Source organism: Oncorhynchus mykiss, chromosome 3 (genome assembly GCF_013265735.2).
Source record: "Oncorhynchus mykiss isolate Arlee chromosome 3, USDA_OmykA_1.1, whole genome shotgun sequence".
Lineage (NCBI taxonomy): Eukaryota > Metazoa > Chordata > Actinopteri > Salmoniformes > Salmonidae > Oncorhynchus > Oncorhynchus mykiss.
This window is the reverse complement of record NC_048567.1, coordinates 67614920-67638625: the sequence shown is the minus strand read 5'-3', so window position 1 is coordinate 67638625 and position 23706 is coordinate 67614920. Positions and strand designations below refer to the sequence as shown.

At 43.4% G+C, this 23706-nt stretch overlaps 1 protein-coding gene across 1 annotated transcript; it reads left to right on the top strand.

The window, feature by feature from the left end:
- Nucleotides 1–1967: 1967 nt before the first annotated feature.
- Nucleotides 1968–21136, top strand: LOC110520453. Its single transcript, XM_021597782.2, has 5 exons — nt 1968–2167; nt 2335–2658; nt 2943–3048; nt 3195–3240; nt 20241–21136. The coding sequence occupies exons 1-5, from the start codon at nt 2104–2106 to the stop codon at nt 20349–20351; spliced, it is 651 nt and encodes a 216-aa protein (XP_021453457.2). The 5' UTR covers nt 1968–2103; the 3' UTR covers nt 20352–21136.
- The last annotated feature ends 2570 nt before the right edge of the window (nt 21137–23706 follow it).

Below are 23706 nucleotides of genomic sequence, written 5' to 3'. Positions count from 1 at the left end.
GTTTAATGCCGGATTTGGATACAAAAAGATTTCCCAAGCTTTAAACATCCCAAGGAGCACTGTGCAAGCGATAATATTGAAATGGAAGGAGTATCAGACCACTGCAAATCTACCAAGACCTGGCCGTCCCTCTAAACCTTCAGCTCATACAAGGAGAAGACTGATCAGAGATGCAGCCAAGAGGCCCATGATCACTCTGGATGACCTGCAGCGATCTACAGCTGAGGTGGGAGACTCTGTCCATAGGACAACAATCAAGTATATTGCACAAATCTTGCCTTAATGGAAGAGTGGCAAGAAGAAAGCCATTTCTTAAAGATATCCATAAAAAGTGTTGTTTAAAGTTTGCCACAAGCCACCTGGGAGACACACCAAACATGTGGAAGAAGGTGCTCTGGTCAGATGAAACCAAAACCAAAAACTTTTTGGCAGCAATGCAAAACGCTATGTTTGGCGTAAAAGCAACACAGCTGAACACACCATCCCCACTGTCAAACATGGTGGTGGCAGCATCATGGTTTGGGCCTGCTTTTCTTCAGCAGGGACAGGGAAGATGGTTAAAATTGATGGGGAGATGGATGGAGCCAAATACAGGACCATTCTGGAAGAAAACCTGATGGAGTCTGCAAAAGACCTGAGACTGGGACGGAAATTTGCCTTCCAACAAGACAATGATCCAAAACATAAAGCAAAATCTACAATGGAATGGTTCAAAAATAAACATATCCAGGTGTTAGAATGGCCAAGTCAAAGTCCAGACCTGAATCCAATCGAGAATCTGTGGAAAGAACTGAAAACTGCTGTTCCCAAATGCTCTCCATCCAACCTCACTGAGCTCGAGCTGTTTTGCAAGGAGGAATGGGAAAAAAATTCAGTCTCTCGATGTGCAAAACTGATAGAGACATACCCCAAGCGACTTACAGCTGTAATCGCAGCAAAAGGTGGCGCTACAAAGTATTAACTTAAGGGGGCTGAATAATTTTGCACGCCCAATTTTTCAGTTTTTGATTTGTTAAAAAAGTTTGAAATATCCAATAAATGTCTTTCCACTTCATGATTGTGTCCCACTTGTTGTTGATTCTTCACAAAAAAATACAGTTTTATATCTTTATGTTTGAAGCCTGAAATGTGGCAAAAGGTCGCAAAGTTCAAGGGGGCCGAATACTTTCGCAAGGCACTGTAGCAATGGCTAACTTTGAATTTGACCACGTTCTCAAAAAAGCAACAGTCTTGAATGATGTAGAGGTTGTTGATTCTGCTTGCCACAAGTCTTTGGTGTCACACTCCTGATGGAAACATAATAACACTGGAGCTAACAGTAACATTAAATACTGGTGACATCCTTGTGTCGGGGTGAGTCTAGATGGATAAGCACCATCTGTGGTTTCTGAGCTGACCACTGGCATGGTGTAGCACTTGCCTCTTGGTCTAATGGTTAAGACGTTGGTTTTGGGAGAGAGACAACAGTGATACGAATCTCACCACTCACCACTCACTCACTCACCAGATATTAGATTAGATTAGTTTATTAGTCAAATGCACAGGGTCGCAGATATGATCGCAGGGTACAGTGAAATGCTTATGCTCCGAGCTCCAGCCTGGACAATTCCAGTCCTCGGGGGCCCGATTGGTGTCAGACCTTTCCCCCATCCCTAGCAAACACACCTGATTTAAACTAATTTAAGTTTTAACTGAAGATCATGATTAGTTGATTATTGGTGACACCAATCAGGCCCCCAATGACTGGAGTTGCCCAGGTCTGCCTGCCCCCCCCCCCCCCCCCCCCCCCCCATGGACATTTAACATTGATACAGTTGTAAATAATTAATTTGGACATTTTGGATGTGAAATTCATCTTGAAATACAACTCTGAGCACACAATAAATCACTCAGTAATAAATTGCTGAGTGGGTATGTGTGATATCTCTGAGTAAATGGCTGTGATGTTTCAGAGAAACTCACTTCTGTGCTTCTCTCTCAAACGACCACTTCCTCTGTTCTCCCTCCTCAGACTAACGATATGTGAAACTGATCTCTGGCTCTAAAGTTCCACTCCACTCTGTACATTTCTCTCTCTGTCTGTCAGTCACGTCCAAGGTCGTCATGGAAATTCTCCTGTCCTGGGACCTAGTGTCTATTGTCGTCATGCTGTTCTTTGTCTGTACAGGTAAGCTACAGTGGATGACCATAGTACAGTGTGTATGTATGTGTGTACCTGCCTGCCTGCCTGTGTTCGGTTTGCATTCTTATTTCTTAAAAGGATCAAAACATTCTCACACTGTCCTTTAAAGTAAAGTACTTAAAACATTGTCTTTGTTGTTTTCTGTCCCATAGAGTCAGCAGGTGACTCATCAAAATATCTGAAAAACAAATCAGCTTCTTTGGGAGAAATTGTTACTTTGGTTTGCAATAACTCAGAGACGAATGCATCATACATCTGGAAGAAGGACACAGTTCTTATTTTCTCTCATAGTGACAAACTGAATAAATCTCAAAGAAAATTCACCTCTGACAGGATGAGTGTTGATCCACCTACAAAGCTGACTATCTTTAATGTAGAGTTAAATGACACCGGGAGCTACAGCTGTCAAATAACAGATGATCAAAGTGGTGTACGGACAATGGAGTGGAATTTGACCATCACTAATAACCTCACAGGTAATGGAAGTAATGTTCTGTTTATACTGTAACATGTGGAGAAGAAACTGTATTCTGTAATGCTAGATATCAATATGCACATTTCTGAAGTTGAATTTTGACGAACAAAAATATCAATTATTGTGATAAATATTGCAAACCATCAATACTGAATGTTATAATGTTATTATTTGGTTATTATCTCACAATTGTTTACTATATTGTTATAAAGCAAAATAATATAACACTTGTTCTAGACTTTTGAGACTTTCCTGAAAATCCCAGTTGTTTCTGTCTTAACACAGATCATGCTGAATATAACCTACGGGGGTTATTGCTCTTCACAATTCCCTCTGCTATTGGAGGAGTGGTTCTCTGCATTAACATCTGTTGTATGGTCTGGCTGTGTAGGTGAGTAGCTCAAAGTAGTCTACCTAAGAGCTCAGTTCAATCACATCTGCATTGCCTAAAGCACTGTGGTCCAATGTTGTGTTTGTAGTTGATTAGGAGTTATAGTATCAATCGTATGCCTAATTCATGTTACTTTGTTTCTACAGGAAACAAATTCCGGAACAGACAAGTCATTGTGATAGGCACGGAGAGGTAAGTAGTTTAATTCAGATGGGTTGGGTTAAAACTTCTTATGGCTGCAGGGGCAGTATTGAGTAGCTTGGATGAAAAGGTGCCCAGAGGTGCCCAGAGTAAACGGCCTGCTCCTCAGTCCCAGTTGCTAATATATGCATATTATTAGTAGTATTGGATAGAAAACACCCTGATAACAGAACACATATGGCAGTCAAAAACCAGAGAAGAAATCCAAACAGGAAGTGAGAAATCTGAGTTTGGTCGATTTTCAACCCAGCCCCTACTGAATACACAGTGGGATATTGGTTATATTGCACTTCCTAATGCTTCCACTAGATGTCAACCATCTTTAGAAACTTGAATGAGGCTTCTACTGTGATGTGGGGCCGGATGAGAGCTCTTTGAGTCAGTGGTCTGGCAGAGAGCCAGGTCCTGATCATGTGCATTTCACATGATAGCGACCTGCGTTCCATGGCTTTTCTACAGACAATGGAATTCTCCGGTTGGAACGTTATTGAAGATGTATGTTAAAAACATCCTAAAGATTGATTCTATAATTAGTTTGACAGGTCTCTACGGACTGTTATATAACTTTTTGAACTTTTCATCTGATGTTCTGCTGGACCTGCATGCGCGTTTGGATTTGCATACCAAACGCCCTAACAAAAGGATCTATTTGTACATAAATTATGGACATTATCGAACAAATCAAGCATTTATTGAGGACCTGGGATTCATGTGAGTGCATTCTGATGAAGATCATCAAAGGTAAGTGAATATTTCTAATGCTATTTTTGACTAATGTTGACTCCACAATTTGGCTTCTTTGTTGTCTGAACACTGTTCTCAGATTATTGCATGGTTAGCTTTTTCCGTAAAGTAAAAAAAAAGATTTACGGGAATATTATCTTTAAAATGGTTCCTAATACTTGTATGTTTGAGAAATTTGATTCATGAGAGTTATGCTGTTTCGTATTTGGCGCCCTGCAATTTCATTGGCTAGCGGAACCCCTTTCCCAAACAGGTTTTAACATGTCTATTTTTGAAAGCATTCTTACTTTAAAGCATTTTTTCACACCTGACTAAAGTTTTTGCACAGTACTGTATGTAATTTAAAATCTGTTTATTCTGTTTTTGCTAGCAATATTCATAAAAGCATTGAAATAAATATTTACACTGACCCCTGCACACCCAGGGGTCCCCCTGCTGTACGACACCCCTATGTAGTTTCTATGGAGACCACTAGAGGTCCCTATCTCACAGGTTAGGATCCTCTATTCTAGGACCTAGGGTCCATTTCAGCAGTTTTAAGTAGCTTCCGCTCCCATTCTTCTGCTTTGGTCTATGAACACAAGACTGATGAATGCAATATATCTAATGGGAGTGTTATTTTACCTGTTCTACAGTATTGTCTCATATCAGTGCAGATTAAGGAAGTTCAGATTAATTCTCATAAGTACCCCTGTACTTATGAGGAGAGGAGGTAGGGGGCCCAAATGCGTAACTAGGGGGACCTGCCTTGATTGCGTAACTAATTAATAAACCAATTGAAAAAAGCGGCATCAAAAAATACATTTGACTGGTCAATTGTATGAGTCAGGGGCTGGGCCCAAGCACGTAGGGTGCCCAAGGCGCCCATAAAATACAAATATATATATATTTTTTGTATTATAATTATTTATCCAACCACAGGAGCCCATTCTCAATGTTCAAAATAGACCAAAGAGCATAATTTAGCCACAGAGGATAAATAGTTTTTTTTTTTTTTTAAACTGTGGATGAAGTTTTATCACAAGTGTCACGAACCGGCTCAAAGCCCGTAACAAAGGGAGACAACGTGGAGATAAGGAGTAACAAAAGATATTTATTAACTAAAGCAACTAAGGAAAATATACAATGATGTGTGTAATCAGTAGCGTAAGTGAGTGTTTTGCATGCATGAATGTGATAATGCAGGGTGTTGAAAGGTGCCAAAGCAAACAAACAAACAAAAAGCCAACATGAACCGCAACACAATCTACAAATGTCTGCATGGAGAGAGTCTCCTCCATGAATGGGGAAGGGGTGTATTTATCCTGGGAAACACCTGGGCCCAGGTGTTTCCCATGTAGCTGACGACCCTCTCAACTCCGCCCACCGGCATCCTAATAAGGAAACAAGAACAAAGACAAAATACGGCAGACAGAGTGGGAGGGTCGTCACATTCCCCCCCATAAAACCGGGGACCAACAAGGACCCCGGAACAACATACCAGCCCCTGCAGTCCCAAATTGGTGAGGGGTTATGTGTTCACACTTACAATTTGCCCCAGCCAACCTCCTCCCCAAACCTCAGCAACCTTCGCACAGGAAGCAACATTTAAGAGGAACGAAGAAAACAAGACCAGGAGGGAGCAGACAGGACAGAGAGAACATGACAATAGGAAGCAATGGTCAGTCCCGTAAACATTTAGGAGCAGGGTGCACGAGAGCGCATCAGCAATCACGTTTTCAGATCCCCTGATGTGCCGCACATCGAGATGGAATGATTGTAAAAATAAACACCATCGCATTATCCTCTGGTTTGGACACATCATGGACCTCAAAAAAGTGAGGGGGTTATGGTCGGTGTAGACCACAATAGGTACTACCCCCGACATACACTTTGAAGTGTTGTAGCGCCCAAATGAGTGCTAGCACTTCCTTTTCAATAACCGAATAGTTCAACTGATAATCGTTAAACTTTTTGGAAAATAAACTAACAGGCCTCTCAACCCCAGACACATCTGCTTGCAGCAAAACTGCACCTGCCCCCACATGACTAGCATCCACCTGCAAGGTAAATTACAAATCCATGCGAGGAGCAGCCAGCACCGGAGTTGAGGTAAGCAACCTCTTTGCATCTTCAAAAGCGTGTTGACAACGAGTAGACCAAACGTAAACAGCCTTAGCTTTCAGCATATCGGTCAAGGGAGCGACCACAGTAGAGAAGTTACTACAAAAACTACGGTAATAACCAATCATGCCCAAGAAACACATCAGTTCCTTTTTAGTAGTTGGTGATGGAAAAGCATCAATAGCCACCACTTTCGCCCGAACAGGACGCACTTCACCCTGCCCAACCACTTTTCCAAGGTATGTAACGGTTGCCTGAGCAAACTCACATTTAGCCAGATTGATTGTGAGGCGAGCCGCAGCCAGACGCTCGAACAAGGCTTGAATACGGGACAGATGTTCTTCCCAAGTATCTGCATACATCACTACATCGTCCAAATAAACAGCGCACCCGGTCAGACCGGCGACAACCCTGTTCATAAGTCGCTGAAAAGTCGCAGGTGCATTACGCAGACCGAAACTCATAACCGAATATGAGTACAGACCAACGGGTGTAATAAAGGCAGAGATTTCACGTGCCCTAGTCGTCAGTGGCACCTGCCAATAGCCTTTTAACAGGTCAAATTTGCTCACAAACTTAGCTGCACCGACTTGATCAACACAGTCCTCCATCCTAGGAAGAGGAAATGAATCTGGCTTTGTGACACTGTTTACCTTACAGTAGTCCGTACAAAATCCGTTTGTTCCATCCGGTTTACTGACCAAGATACAGGGAGAAGCCCAACTGGAGAAAGAAGGCTCTGCTATCTTACTCTCCAGCATGTACTTGACCTCAGCATCCAGACAACGTAGTTTCTCTGAAGAAACTCTATAGAACCGCTGACGAATGGGGTCAGCATCTCCAATGTCAATATCATGTTCCATTAAGTTTGTACGTGTAGGTGTATCAGAAAACAAACCTGGAAATCTCTGAATCAGACCAACCATCTCTTTCCGCCCATCAACAGGTAGGTGAGTGAGAAGACTGTCTAAGATATCCAGTGTTTCTGAATTTTTCAATCTACCCTGCAATATACAATCGTCAGGACCAGGAACATCTTCCTCCTCATGCACAGATCTAGCACGACAAGAACCCAAGGAAACAACGGTATCAGCCAAAAGAACAGGTTTAGCGTCCTCTGCAGAATCCCACTGTTCAGTCTCAGAGGAACGTGCATAATAGGGTTAACAGATTTACATGGCACAGCTGGTGTGCTTTCCTTCGTTCTGGAGTGGCCACTAGATAATTTTGCTCAGTGTACTGGCGCAACACAGTATGGCACCTTCATGGACCTTGAAACTTGGCTTGAAAAGGAGAACCAACAATTGGCACCAACATGCCCTTCATCCTCTCCTGTGAAGATGATAACTTCTCTTTAGCCATTTCACCAGCGGCATACAGCCGTCTCCGGAAATCACACACATACGATAACAGGGACTGAGGAGGCTCGGGAGACTTCCAGTCATCCTGGAGAACAGATAAAAGTCCACGCACCCTATGTCCAAACACAAGGTCATTTGGACTGAAACCCGTGCTCTCCTGTGAAACCTCCCTAGCGGCTAACAGTAACCAAGGCAACCCCTCCTCCCAATCCTTATCCATCTCAGTACAATAAGCTCTCAATAAAGACTTTAGAGTTTGATGGAAACGTTCCAGTGCTCCTTGACTTTGCGCGTGATAGGCGCTAGACAAATTGTGTTTAATATGGAGCTGTTGAAGAACCTGACTAAACAGATTAGAGGTGAAATTCGATCCTTGATCACTCTGAATGACCTTAGGGATTCCAAACAATGAGAGAAACTGAGTCAAAGCTTTTAACACAGATTTAGTTGTGATAGATCGGAGAGGATAGGCAGCAGGAAACCTAGTGGTCTGACACATCACAGTGAACAGGTAACTGCTACCCTTTTTAGAACGAGGCAGGGGACCCACACAGTCAATAATCAGATACTCAAAAGGTTGGCTGAGTACAGGAATAGGAAACAATGGTACCGGTTTAATAGCTTGATTAGGCTTACCAGTTAATTGACAGGTGTGACAAGTTTTTATAAAATCAGAAACATCCCTCTTTAATCTAGGCCAAAAGAAATGTCTTAAAATGCGATTGTAGGTTTTCCTCACCCCCATATGTCCAGCAACGTCGCTGTGGGAAGTTTCCAACACCAAGTCACGAAGCTTAACTGGTACAACAACCTGACTAATTGCCTCCCCCAGAAAACAACTATCATGAGACACCCACTTTCTCATCAGGACATCCTCTTGGAGAAAATAGCCATGGGCGACATCTCCCAACTGTTCTACAGGCACAATTTGGTCACGCAACTCTTCTAACGTGGGGTCATCCCGTTGCGCATTAATTAAATCTGAGCGGGTTACAGATAACGGAATAACAGGGAAAACAGTGGCACACTTCTTTGTATTATTATCATTAGTCGGCGCAGTGACCAATTCGCCACGGCTCATAGAACGTGTCACTGCACACGCAGAGAACAGCTCTGTACACTCATCAGGAATCCCAACAGATGACGGCTTAGTGGAAACCACTAGAGATGGAAACACGGCAGGCCATACACGCTCACCAGCCAAGTTATTCCCAAGGATAACGTCGATACCCTCAATAGGCAACGAAGGCCGCACTCCCACAACAACTTCACCTTTCACCAGTCCACAATCCAGCATCAGTTTATGCAATGGAACTGACAGAGTGTTCAAACCTATTCCCCTAATTAGAACACTATTCCCCGAATCAGTCTTAGCAGAAAAGGGTAACACAGATTCCAACACAAATGATTCAGAGGCACCTGTGTCTCTCAGGATCTTCACTGGCACTAGGTCTTTACTTCCTAACATAGACACAAAACCTTCCGTAATAAAAGGTAAATAGTCTGGATCAATATGGACTTTCACATTCTCCTGGGCCTGAGGAAATGAGTCATGAGTGAACTGATGTGGAACAGGTGCAGCTAACGCGGTAGGCTTGGATTTAGCGTAAGCACCCTTTGACCTGAGAAGTGGACATTCGTTTTTCCAATGACCTGAACCTTGACAGTAGTGACACTCCTGCCCAAAGTTAGCTTTACCATGGGAGTCAGGCTCAACCTTAGTTGAATAGAACTCTGCCCGTGAACCAAAGTATCTCGGGCCAAAACCGCAGCTTCAGCGACATTCTTTACTTTCTGTTCGTTAATATACGTGGCAATACGATCAGGAATTGTGTCCTTAAATTGTTCTAACATAATCAGATCACACAGCCCTTGGAAAGTCACAACTGCAGAGGCGGAACACCAGCGATTAAACTGTAAAGATAATTGTCGCGCAAATTCAACATGAGATTGCTTATCATCCCTTTTTAATGTTCTAAATCGTTGGCGGTAAGCCTCAGGGACCAATTCATAAATCTGTAACACAGCTGTTTTAACTTTATCATAATTGGCACTGTCGTGTACACTAAGAGCTGAATATGCTTCCTGCGCTTTACCAGTCAGCACACACTGCAACATTAAAGTGCGGTCAGAATCAGGCCAACTCCTAGCGTCAGCAACACGCTCATACAACGAAAAGAATGTCTCGGGATCCCTTTCATTAAACTGAGGCAATAACCGTAAGTTCCCAACAATATCAAATGTCTCTGGGGCACGACCAAAAGAGGAACTACCCCTAGGTAAATCTGGATCACCTTCCCAAAACAAACTCTCCCCTGAGATCTTTCCTTCCCTAACCAACTCTATACGTTCTTGTTGCAACTTGATTTTAGCACGCTCCATATCTTGTTTAAATGCCAATTCCTTTGCATACTTTACACGATCATGCTCTAGCTTCTCACGATCATGCTCTAGCTTCTCACGATCATGCTCTAGCTTCTCACGATCATGCTCTAGCTTCTCACGATTACTTTGCCGATCATGCTCTAGCTGTAACAAAAGCAGTTCTTTCTGCTGTTCAAAAAGAAGACTACTTGGACTAACCGATGGAATGGCCATTGTAACGTTATGGGGAGATGACAAACTCTCAGCAGAGGCTGGCTCAGTGGTAACTTCAAGAATACCACTCTCCATCAGATTGGCCTTCAATATCAACCTAATAGAATTCTTTAGACGTTTATCACTAATCTCAACATTGTAGTGTTCAGCGACCTTCAACAGCTGTTCTTTAGTACCTAAATTTAACAATTTCTCCGATGGAAAGCGAATGAATTCATCTATATAAGATGCCATAGTTACAACAACAAAACAAAAAAAAACAAAAAAAAAAATCTTGCTCTTCCCCTCTGCTGAGCACACCAGACCATAACCCGAGAATTGACAATCACCCTGAGCACCACAGAAGAGAGATGAGATACGGAGCTTCCCCAAAACCTACAATAACTCAACCCTAGTCTTCGTGCAGATTTGCAGTGGGAATTTACGCACTGTAGCCCGCTGGCAAGGAAAAACTCCCCAGCATGCTGGTAAATTCCACCAAGCCACGGATGTGCCCCCGAGACAACTGCTCAGTCCACAGACACCACACAAAAATAACAAGCATTAACCATGCCCAACATATTCCAAAAATGAAACATGTCGCTAAGCCTATCAGGGGAAAAAAGCTATAGCTCCAGGTAGCAAGTTCCACTACCCTACCCAAATCTCCCACTGAGGTACACAGCCGATTACTCACCTCAGGCTGATGTCCCAAAAGAAAGTAGAACAAACGTTTCCAGGCTAGGCAGGGCCTGGAAACTAACCATTATACGTATACTCTCTCCAACGCAGCACACAACCCAAACAAAGGCAACCAATACTGGGCCTATTAAACTCAAACACAATATACAAACAAACACGTACTTCCACGGTCTCCCAAACCAACAGTTCAAATATCCCGGATGAGCCCCCACTTGTCACGAACCGGCTCAAAGCCCGTAACAAAGGGAGACAACGTGGAGATAAGGAGTAACAAAAGATATTTATTAACTAAAGCAACTAAGGAAAATATACAATGATGTGTGTAATCAGTAGCGTAAGTGAGTGTTTTGCATGCATGAATGTGATAATGCAGGGTGTTGAAAGGTGCCAAAGCAAACAAACAAACAAAAAGCCAACATGAACCGCAACACAATCTACAAATGTCTGCATGGAGAGAGTCTCCTCCATGAATGGGGAAGGGGTGTATTTATCCTGGGAAACACCTGGGCCCAGGTGTTTCCCATGTAGCTGACGACCCTCTCAACTCCGCCCACCGGCATCCTAATAAGGAAACAAGAACAAAGACAAAATACGGCAGACAGAGTGGGAGGGTCGTCACATTCCCCCCCATAAAACCGGGGACCAACAAGGACCCCGGAACAACATACCAGCCCCTGCAGTCCCAAATTGGTGAGGGGTTATGTGTTCACACTTACAATTTGCCCCAGCCAACCTCCTCCCCAAACCTCAGCAACCTTCGCACAGGAAGCAACATTTAAGAGGAACGAAGAAAACAAGACCAGGAGGGAGCAGACAGGACAGAGAGAACATGACAATAGGAAGCAATGGTCAGTCCCGTAAACATTTAGGAGCAGGGTGCACGAGAGCGCATCAGCAATCACGTTTTCAGATCCCCTGATGTGCCGCACATCGAGATGGAATGATTGTAAAAATAAACACCATCGCATTATCCTCTGGTTTGGACACATCATGGACCTCAAAAAAGTGAGGGGGTTATGGTCGGTGTAGACCACAATAGGTACTACCCCCGACCCGACATACACTTTGAAGTGTTGTAGCGCCCAAATGAGTGCTAGCACTTCCTTTTCAATAACCGAATAGTTCAACTGATAATCGTTAAACTTTTTGGAAAATAAACTAACAGGCCTCTCAACCCCAGACACATCTGCTTGCAGCAAAACTGCACCTGCCCCCACATGACTAGCATCCACCTGCAAGGTAAATTACAAATCCATGCGAGGAGCAGCCAGCACCGGAGTTGAGGTAAGCAACCTCTTTGCATCTTCAAAAGCGTGTTGACAACGAGTAGACCAAACGTAAACAGCCTTAGCTTTCAGCATATCGGTCAAGGGAGCGACCACAGTAGAGAAGTTACTACAAAAACTACGGTAATAACCAATCATGCCCAAGAAACACATCAGTTCCTTTTTAGTAGTTGGTGATGGAAAAGCATCAATAGCCACCACTTTCGCCCGAACAGGACGCACTTCACCCTGCCCAACCACTTTTCCAAGGTATGTAACGGTTGCCTGAGCAAACTCACATTTAGCCAGATTGATTGTGAGGCGAGCCGCAGCCAGACGCTCGAACAAGGCTTGAATACGGGACAGATGTTCTTCCCAAGTATCTGCATACATCACTACATCGTCCAAATAAACAGCGCACCCGGTCAGACCGGCGACAACCCTGTTCATAAGTCGCTGAAAAGTCGCAGGTGCATTACGCAGACCGAAACTCATAACCGAATATGAGTACAGACCAACGGGTGTAATAAAGGCAGAGATTTCACGTGCCCTAGTCGTCAGTGGCACCTGCCAATAGCCTTTTAACAGGTCAAATTTGCTCACAAACTTAGCTGCACCGACTTGATCAACACAGTCCTCCATCCTAGGAAGAGGAAATGAATCTGGCTTTGTGACACTGTTTACCTTACAGTAGTCCGTACAAAATCCGTTTGTTCCATCCGGTTTACTGACCAAGATACAGGGAGAAGCCCAACTGGAGAAAGAAGGCTCTGCTATCTTACTCTCCAGCATGTACTTGACCTCAGCATCCAGACAACGTAGTTTCTCTGAAGAAACTCTATAGAACCGCTGACGAATGGGGTCAGCATCTCCAATGTCAATATCATGTTCCATTAAGTTTGTACGTGTAGGTGTATCAGAAAACAAACCTGGAAATCTCTGAATCAGACCAACCATCTCTTTCCGCCCATCAACAGGTAGGTGAGTGAGAAGACTGTCTAAGATATCCAGTGTTTCTGAATTTTTCAATCTACCCTGCAATATACAATCGTCAGGACCAGGAACATCTTCCTCCTCATGCACAGATCTAGCACGACAAGAACCCAAGGAAACAACGGTATCAGCCAAAAGAACAGGTTTAGCGTCCTCTGCAGAATCCCACTGTTCAGTCTCAGAGGAACGTGCATAATAGGGTTAACAGATTTACATGGCACAGCTGGTGTGCTTTCCTTCGTTCTGGAGTGGCCACTAGATAATTTTGCTCAGTGTACTGGCGCAACACAGTATGGCACCTTCATGGACCTTGAAACTTGGCTTGAAAAGGAGAACCAACAATTGGCACCAACATGCCCTTCATCCTCTCCTGTGAAGATGATAACTTCTCTTTAGCCATTTCACCAGCGGCATACAGCCGTCTCCGGAAATCACACACATACGATAACAGGGACTGAGGAGGCTCGGGAGACTTCCAGTCATCCTGGAGAACAGATAAAAGTCCACGCACCCTATGTCCAAACACAAGGTCATTTGGACTGAAACCCGTGCTCTCCTGTGAAACCTCCCTAGCGGCTAACAGTAACCAAGGCAACCCCTCCTCCCAATCCTTATCCATCTCAGTACAATAAGCTCTCAATAAAGACTTTAGAGTTTGATGGAAACGTTCCAGTGCTCCTTGACTTTGCGCGTGATAGGCGCTAGACAAATTGTGTTTAATATGGAGCTGTTGAAGAACCTGACTAAACAGATTAGAGGTGAAATTCGATCCTTGATCACTCTGAATGACCTTAGGGATTCCAAACAATGAGAGAAACTGAGTCAAAGCTTTTAACACAGATTTAGTTGTGATAGATCGGAGAGGATAGGCAGCAGGAAACCTAGTGGTCTGACACATCACAGTGAACAGGTAACTGCTACCCTTTTTAGAACGAGGCAGGGGACCCACACAGTCAATAATCAGATACTCAAAAGGTTGGCTGAGTACAGGAATAGGAAACAATGGTACCGGTTTAATAGCTTGATTAGGCTTACCAGTTAATTGACAGGTGTGACAAGTTTTTATAAAATCAGAAACATCCCTCTTTAATCTAGGCCAAAAGAAATGTCTTAAAATGCGATTGTAGGTTTTCCTCACCCCCATATGTCCAGCAACGTCGCTGTGGGAAGTTTCCAACACCAAGTCACGAAGCTTAACTGGTACAACAACCTGACTAATTGCCTCCCCCAGAAAACAACTATCATGAGACACCCACTTTCTCATCAGGACATCCTCTTGGAGAAAATAGCCATGGGCGACATCTCCCAACTGTTCTACAGGCACAATTTGGTCACGCAACTCTTCTAACGTGGGGTCATCCCGTTGCGCATTAATTAAATCTGAGCGGGTTACAGATAACGGAATAACAGGGAAAACAGTGGCACACTTCTTTGTATTATTATCATTAGTCGGCGCAGTGACCAATTCGCCACGGCTCATAGAACGTGTCACTGCACACGCAGAGAACAGCTCTGTACACTCATCAGGAATCCCAACAGATGACGGCTTAGTGGAAACCACTAGAGATGGAAACACGGCAGGCCATACACGCTCACCAGCCAAGTTATTCCCAAGGATAACGTCGATACCCTCAATAGGCAACGAAGGCCGCACTCCCACAACAACTTCACCTTTCACCAGTCCACAATCCAGCATCAGTTTATGCAATGGAACTGACAGAGTGTTCAAACCTATTCCCCTAATTAGAACACTATTCCCCGAATCAGTCTTAGCAGAAAAGGGTAACACAGATTCCAACACAAATGATTCAGAGGCACCTGTGTCTCTCAGGATCTTCACTGGCACTAGGTCTTTACTTCCTAACATAGACACAAAACCTTCCGTAATAAAAGGTAAATAGTCTGGATCAATATGGACTTTCACATTCTCCTGGGCCTGAGGAAATGAGTCATGAGTGAACTGATGTGGAACAGGTGCAGCTAACGCGGTAGGCTTGGATTTAGCGTAAGCACCCTTTGACCTGAGAAGTGGACATTCGTTTTTCCAATGACCTGAACCTTGACAGTAGTGACACTCCTGCCCAAAGTTAGCTTTACCATGGGAGTCAGGCTCAACCTTAGTTGAATAGAACTCTGCCCGTGAACCAAAGTATCTCGGGCCAAAACCGCAGCTTCAGCGACATTCTTTACTTTCTGTTCGTTAATATACGTGGCAATACGATCAGGAATTGTGTCCTTAAATTGTTCTAACATAATCAGATCACACAGCCCTTGGAAAGTCACAACTGCAGAGGCGGAACACCAGCGATTAAACTGTAAAGATAATTGTCGCGCAAATTCAACATGAGATTGCTTATCATCCCTTTTTAATGTTCTAAATCGTTGGCGGTAAGCCTCAGGGACCAATTCATAAATCTGTAACACAGCTGTTTTAACTTTATCATAATTGGCACTGTCGTGTACACTAAGAGCTGAATATGCTTCCTGCGCTTTACCAGTCAGCACACACTGCAACATTAAAGTGCGGTCAGAATCAGGCCAACTCCTAGCGTCAGCAACACGCTCATACAACGAAAAGAATGTCTCGGGATCCCTTTCATTAAACTGAGGCAATAACCGTAAGTTCCCAACAATATCAAATGTCTCTGGGGCACGACCAAAAGAGGAACTACCCCTAGGTAAATCTGGATCACCTTCCCAAAACAAACTCTCCCCTGAGATCTTTCCTTCCCTAACCAACTCTATACGTTCTTGTTGCAACTTGATTTTAGCACGCTCCATATCTTGTTTAAATGCCAATTCCTTTGCATACTTTACACGATCATGCTCTAGCTTCTCACGATCATGCTCTAGCTTCTCACGATCATGCTCTAGCTTCTCACGATTACTTTGCCGATCATGCTCTAGCTGTAACAAAAGCAGTTCTTTCTGCTGTTCAAAAAGAAGACTACTTGGACTAACCGATGGAATGGCCATTGTAACGTTATGGGGAGATGACAAACTCTCAGAGGCTGGCTCAGTGGTAACTTCAAGAATACCACTCTCCATCAGATTGGCCTTCAATATCAACCTAATAGAATTCTTTAGACGTTTATCACTAATCTCAACATTGTAGTGTTCAGCGACCTTCAACAGCTGTTCTTTAGTACCTAAATTTAACAATTTCTCCGATGGAAAGCGAATGAATTCATCTATATAAGATGCCATAGTTACAACAACAAAACAAAAACAAAAAAAAATAAAAAATCTTGCTCTTCCCCTCTGCTGAGCACACCAGACCATAACCCGAGAATTGACAATCACCCTGAGCACCACAGAAGAGAGATGAGATACGGAGCTTCCCCAAAACCTACAATAACTCAACCCTAGTCTTCGTGCAGATTTGCAGTGGGAATTTACGCACTGTAGCCCGCTGGCAAGGAAAAACTCCCCAGCATGCTGGTAAATTCCACCAAGCCACGGATGTGCCCCCGAGACAACTGCTCAGTCCACAGACACCACACAAAAATAACAAGCATTAACCATGCCCAACATATTCCAAAAATGAAACATGTCGCTAAGCCTATCAGGGGAAAAAAGCTATAGCTCCAGGTAGCAAGTTCCACTACCCTACCCAAATCTCCCACTGAGGTACACAGCCGATTACTCACCTCAGGCTGATGTCCCAAAAGAAAGTAGAACAAACGTTTCCAGGCTAGGCAGGGCCTGGAAACTAACCATTATACGTATACTCTCTCCAACGCAGCACACAACCCAAACAAAGGCAACCAATACTGGGCCTATTAAACTCAAACACAATATACAAACAAACACGTACTTCCACGGTCTCCCAAACCAACAGTTCAAATATCCCAGATGAGCCCCCACTTGTCACGAACCGGCTCAAAGCCCGTAACAAAGGGAGACAACGTGGAGATAAGGAGTAACAAAAGATATTTATTAACTAAAGCAACTAAGGAAAATATACAATGATGTGTGTAATCAGTAATCAGTAGCGTAAGTGAGTGTTTTGCATGCATGAATGTGATAATGCAGGGTGTTGAAAGGTGCCAAAGCAAGCAAGCAAGCAAACAAACAAACAAAAAGCAAACATGAACCACAACACAATCTACAAATGTCTGCATGGAGAGAGTCTCCTCCATGAATGGGGAAGGGGTGTATTTATCCTGGGAAACACCTGGGCCCAGGTGTTTCCCATGTAGCTGACGACCCTCTCAACTCCGCCCACCGGCATCCTAATAAGGAAACAAGAACAAAGACAAAATACGGCAGACAGAGTGGGAGGGTCGTCACACAAGCACATGCATGTAACTGCCACATTTAAGGAAACACCTACAGAGTGTGTTAAAAGAGTGTTGGGCCACCACTGGCTGCCAGAACAGTTTCAATGCGCCTTGGTATCGATTCTACAAGTGGACCTAAACCATGTCAGGAAAATTCACCTTACACCATAACATATATTTTGTATCCCTCATTTACATTCCCTCATTTAAGTATTTCCTTTATTTTGGAAGTTACCGGTGTGCCTACAGTCAGGATGGCCGCAGTTTGGGCAGCATGTGCGCCAAATATACAGCTTGTTGCATTGTGTCCATAGACATATAATCCATTGAAGGGTTTTGGAAACTCTTACCCTGGCAATTTGACTGTTAAACTCATGGGTACACTAGCAATAATGGCTGCCAGTCTTGACTTGATGGGGAACACCAGGCCTATGATTTCTTAATCTGGCCCTGAGTGTGTGTAGTTGTGGGAATGGTTGCAGTTGTCAGCATTACTGTGGTGACCTTGTTCAGAGCCTGCAAAGTTAATGGCTTACTCTTTAGACACGCAAACTTGATTACTAACTAAGTCTACAACTGTGATTATGTACTCTGAAAGTCGGGAAGCAAGTTCAGGGAATGAATACATTTAATAAATAAAAGAACAAAACAAGAAACACGAACAGCGCACCGACATAGAACAGGAACAATGACGACTGTGGAAGAAACGAGTGAGTGACAAAAAAGGGCAGGTAATCAAGGAGGTGATGGAGTCCAGGTGAATGTCATTATGCGCCTAACGCTGGTGACAGGTGTGCGCCCTAACGAGTAGCCTGATGACTTAGAAGTCGGAGAGGAAGCACAGGTGACAACTTAATTCACATTACCTAAACTCAGCAGGACAGTGTTGTGTTTGTACTGCAGAAATATAAAAACACACAAAAATGAACCTAAGATTAGATTACCCTTCTTGAGAATGAATACTCAAGACTGTCCTGAAATAACTTTCTTCTCTCCCTGTTTGTTTTCCCTGCTCTTAGCATACTGTGTATTGAGCAGGTAGATAACTTTGTACAACCATCCGGAAGGCTTGTGAGGTTACATTCTGTTTTGGTGCACAGCATTAATCAGTCTGGTAATTACCAGGCTAAGAGATAGAACCCTGGCAGTAAAAATGTAAGTTAATGAAGTTATAAATTGCATGAGTACTTACTTACGTAGTCCTCTTTGTCCCGGGTGGTATATATGGCTGCAGCAATCTTCTGCCGCTGGAGTCTGTCTTTGGCTACAGTTAGCATCCTGTCACATGAGAGACCCATCTCTTCCAGCTCAGCTACCACTGTCTGTCGCCATGTTGTTTATGGCTTGCCTTATTTGCGCTTTCCAGTTGGTGTTCATCTGAGTGCAACTTTGGGCATCCTTTCTGGCAGCATCCTCAGCACATGGCCAAGCTGCGTAACCTGCGTATTTGAATTGCCTGGGGGATTTTGCGCTAAGCAGTTTATCTATGGCCAGCCTCCTCTCATGGATTTTCTTCCATGTATCATGTGTTAACCTCTTCTTACCCTTTCTAAAGCCAATAATTTTCTTTGCTGTTTCTGTGTATGCATTCTTGATGTTACTCCAAGTGGTTTCAACTGTGTCCTGGTCTTCTTCCTCTGCATTGGCTAATGGACTGAAGCGATTTCATAGCTCTGCACTTTCTTTATGTCAGGATATGTGAGCTTGTTGATGTCAAAGACTTTCTGCCCTTGCTGTATGACGTGTGGATCGCAGCGTCAGCCTAACCTGGCCGATTAGCAGGTAGTGGTCGCTGTTGCAGGTAGTGGTCGCAGGTGGACCGTGACTTACACAGAGTCCTTTGCCATTTCTTGTTGAAAATGATGTGGTCGATTTGGTTGATGGTGTGACAACATGGAGATCCCCAGATGATCTTATGGATGTGTTTGTGAGGGAAGAGTGTTCCACCAATCACACAGCTGTTACTGAGGCAGAAGTTGACAAGCCTTTCACCGTTGTTATTGATGGTACCACAGCCTGTTCACAATCTCCGTTATCGGCTCCAACCTTGGCATTCAAATGTCCCGTTATCATGATCACATCATGTTGTGGGACCTTGGATACTGCTTGTTGTAGCTGCTCCTACCAGTCATGCTTGTCCACCTCCTCTGCCTCATTGGTGGGGTCATAGCATTGCAGGTTGGTGAACTTGCAGTTCATGGAGTCAAGTCCTGCTTAATGATGGGTTCCCATTCCAAGAGTAATTTGGCAGTTGTTCTACTGATAATGAGGGCTACAACACTAGAATCATCCTTTCCTGAATAGAGTATTGTTGAGCCATCGCTTGTCACCTTGGGTCCAGAAGCAGTCCACTTGCTTTCTCTTTAACACAGGATGTCCATGTTGTACCTGTCCATATCTCTGTAAACGTGAGCTGAGTTTGAAGGTTCAAACATGGTGGGGACTGTAGATTTGGTCCCTAGAAAGCTCCTGATTTCCCAGGTAGGGCTTTCATCTGAATCTGTCATAGTGCATATCGGTTGGCTGAAGTTTCGTGTTGAGTCCCTTGTTGTAGTTTTCAAAGTTGTTGCAGTTTCTGTAACAATGTGTGTTTTTTGGTAGCCCCACACCCAACCCCCAAACAGGAGGGCCAGGTGCTGTGTTTAGTCAGGCCTCTCACCTGGAACCTGCCAGGCATGGTTGAGCCAAAACCCCACCGGTATAGCTTTCAGGATCACTGAAACATGCAATCTTCCCCAAAAACGGCAAGGAAATGGCACTTGGAAGTGCTTTTACATGTAATTACCTTTTACTGTGTAATGGTTTGGCACAGGCATCTGTAGGTCTTCATTGGTCAGGTGAGGCACTTCATTATCCTGGGGCCAACTGAAACCAATGTTGAACCGAAGGAATTCCCCAGTCTGCTCCCAGTCTCTTTATGTTGCATCTCTTGATAATGTCATTCACTTTTCTTGTTTTCTTAGGTGCAGCAGGAATGCAATGAAGAGATGATTTATGAAAACTGTCTAGCTACAGATGCTACACAACGCTGTCAACATGGACCCACAACACTGAGAGAAAAGGAGGCACATTAAACAGGATGAGAACAGAGAATGTGACTGAGGGGTGGAGGTGTGGGTGAGAAAATGTATAGCATTTCTATTTCAGACATTGACCACCTGATAACAACAGTGCTGAGGTGATGGAAATAATGTATATGGACATAATTTGTACCAGAGCATGAGAGACAGATACGTCTCTGTACTATATAGTCAAAAGATGGTGCTCAGGGGTTTAGGACTGGTTAGACTGTTGTGGGCTAGAATTTGCATAGAAGATGGAAAGCTAAGCCTTGTTTACAGAAAAATAAAAAATGAAATTATTTGTATCTATGGATCAAATGCAATGTATCTCAGAAAGTCACACGTTGTTTCTAGATAGCAGTGGCCTCCCTGCATTATTTTTAGAAGAACATTGAAATAATGTATCCACCCAGTTGATGTGTGTCCAGGCCCTGAAATAGACATAAAGCAACAAGAAGGCCTGGAAGTTAGGTGTAAGGAACTACATTGACATATTAACAGCAACGACAACAACAACAAATGAAAATCCTGTACACTATGAATAACAACATGAGTGAAGAACAACTACTGTAAAGTGTACACATATAGAGAAACATGCACCCTGCAGAATGACAACTTAAGGCCACTGGTCACACCATGATGGGAGAAAGACGAAGTGGTATAGAGAGGCCTGGGAAAGAGTTGGTGCAGGTGTCAAACTGTTAAATAAACGTTATTTGTGAATACATGTGCGAATAGAAAATTGTAACATTTCCTGCACTTGGTAAATAAAAACAAATTGTCATTATTTACATGAATCACAGCAGTACAGCTGCTCTTGCATTGTCTCTCCATTGTGTACTAAGAAAGTAGTGAGCAGAGGGACAAAGTTCATTGTTTCACAGCAATAAAGCCATGTGAGGTTGAGGCACTGCCATAATCTACTGTGCCATTTCCATAGGGATCATGTCACGGGCCTTTCCATCACAGCCCCTACTCCATATTAGGTTGCATATTAGGGTCAATTCTCTGAGTAACAGCATATTAATCCAGTTAGGAACCTGGCCGGAGGCTTAGCATTCAGTTCAGAATCTGGTGTAGATGGCGGAGACTTAGCTACTAGCATTCAGTTCAGAATATGGTGTAGAGGGTGGAGGCTTGGCTACTAGCATTCAGTTCTGAATCTGGTGTTGAGGGCGAAGGCTTAGCTACTAGCATTTAGTTCTGAATCTGGTGTTGAGGGCGAAGGCTTAGCTACTAGCATTCAGTTCAGAATATGGTGTAGAGGGTGGAGGCTTGGCTACTAGCATTCAGTTCTGAATCTGGTGTTGAGGGCGAAGGCTTAGCTACTAGCATTCAGTTCAGAATCTGGTGTAGAGGGCGAAGGCTTAGCTACTAGCATTCAGTTCTGAATCTGGTGTTGAGGGCGAAGGCTTAGCTACTAGCATTCAGTTCAGAATCTGGTGTAAATGGCGGAGGCTTATAGCTACTAGCATTCAGTTCAGAATCTGGTGTAGAGGGCGAAGGCTTAGCTACTAGCATTCAGTTCAGAATCTGGTGTAGATGGCGGAGGCTTATAGCTACTAGCATTCAGTTCAGAATCTGGTGTAGATGGCGGAGGCTTATAGCTACTAGCATTCAGTTCAGAATCTGGTGTTGAGTGTGGAGGCTTGTAAACAGTGACTTCTCTGAGAGAAAGAAGACCGCTTCAATGTGTGTTCTCTGATATGTCTTTCTTGTGATAGAGAACTAGCAAAATAACTATCATCCCTCTGTCACTAGTTACATCTCTCCCCCCCCCCCCCCCCCCCCCCCCCCACCATCTCTGGGGAACAGAGTCATGTGAGGAAGTCACATGTTTTTGCTGTATCTGCACTGTACTGTTGAATTCTATGTGGTTTGTATTGTATTTACTGCTGTATTATTTCATATTTTTCTTGAACAGGTCTCCCTTTTCTGGTCAATGGGACTTCCTGGTTGAATAAAAATATGATAAAAATTCTGTCCATTCTGCACACGACACTGCTTTGCTTTATCTTGGCCAGGTCGCAGTTGTAAATGAGAACTTGTTCTCAACTGGCCTACCTGGTTAAATAAAGGTGAACTAATATGTATGTATTTATTTTTAAACTGGTGATTGGCCATGATTAAACTCCTGGGATATAGTCCCCCAAAAAATATAATATCAACTTGAACCAACTCAATATATGATCATGCCAATTCATTTTTTTGACAAAGCTAAATTCTGTTCATAATATTACAGTAGTTGACATTACCAAGGAAACTGTCCGTATTTGCACCGATACCATACGAGTGCAGAAGCAGCAGACATAGAATGACAACGAGTAGAACCCAACAGGCAGCAGAGGTCTCTGTGAGGAGAGAGGAGATACAGTTAATATAAGAAACAGTCTGTATTTATAATTACATGTAATCATGTTGCCCAAGCAACCATCATGGCTCCAATGCAAACACTTTCCTGCAGAAAGCAAAGAGATAGTAGTAGGTGATAAGAAGTGTATGTTTGAAGTAAGGGAAGAGTATATCATGACAATCTTAGTTAGTGGTTATACCCTCCTGTAGAGTGGGGAATTAGGACATAAGTCTAATACTAACACATGCAGTGAAAGATAAGTGAGCATCTGGCTCAGCTTTGTTATCCATGCTACATCACATTTCTCATAGCCTCATATACAATGCTGCTTGAAAGTACAGTGCCTTGCGAAAGTATTCGGCCCCCTTGAACTTTGAGACCCTTTGCCACATTTCAGGCTTCAAACATAAAGATATAAAACTGTATTTTTTTGTGAAGAATCAACAACAAGTGGGACACAATCATGAAGTGGAACGACATTTATTGGATATTTCAAACTTTTTTAACAAATCAAAAACTGAAAAATTGGGCGTGCAAAATTATTCAGTCCCCTTAAGTTAATACTTTGTAGCGTCACCTTTTGCTGCGATTACAGCTGCAAGTTGATTGGGGTATGTCTCTATCAGTTTTGCACATCGAGAGACTGAAATTTTTTCACATTCCTCCTTGCAAAACAGCTCGAGCTCAGTGAGGTTGGATGGAGAGCATTTGTGAACAGCAGTTTTCAGTTCTTTCCACAGATTCTCGATTGGATTCAGGTCTGGACTTTGACTTGGCCATTCTAACACCTGGATATGTTTATTTTTGAACCATTCCATTGTAGATTTTGCTTTATGTTTTGGATCATTGTCTTGTTGGAAGACAAATCTCCGTCCCAGTCTCAGGTCTTTTGCAGACTCCATCAGGTTTTCTTCCAGAATGGTCCTGTATTTGGCTCCATCCATCTTCCCATCAATTTTAACCATCTTCCCTGTCCCTGCTGAAGAAAAGCAGGCCCAAACCATGATGCTGCCA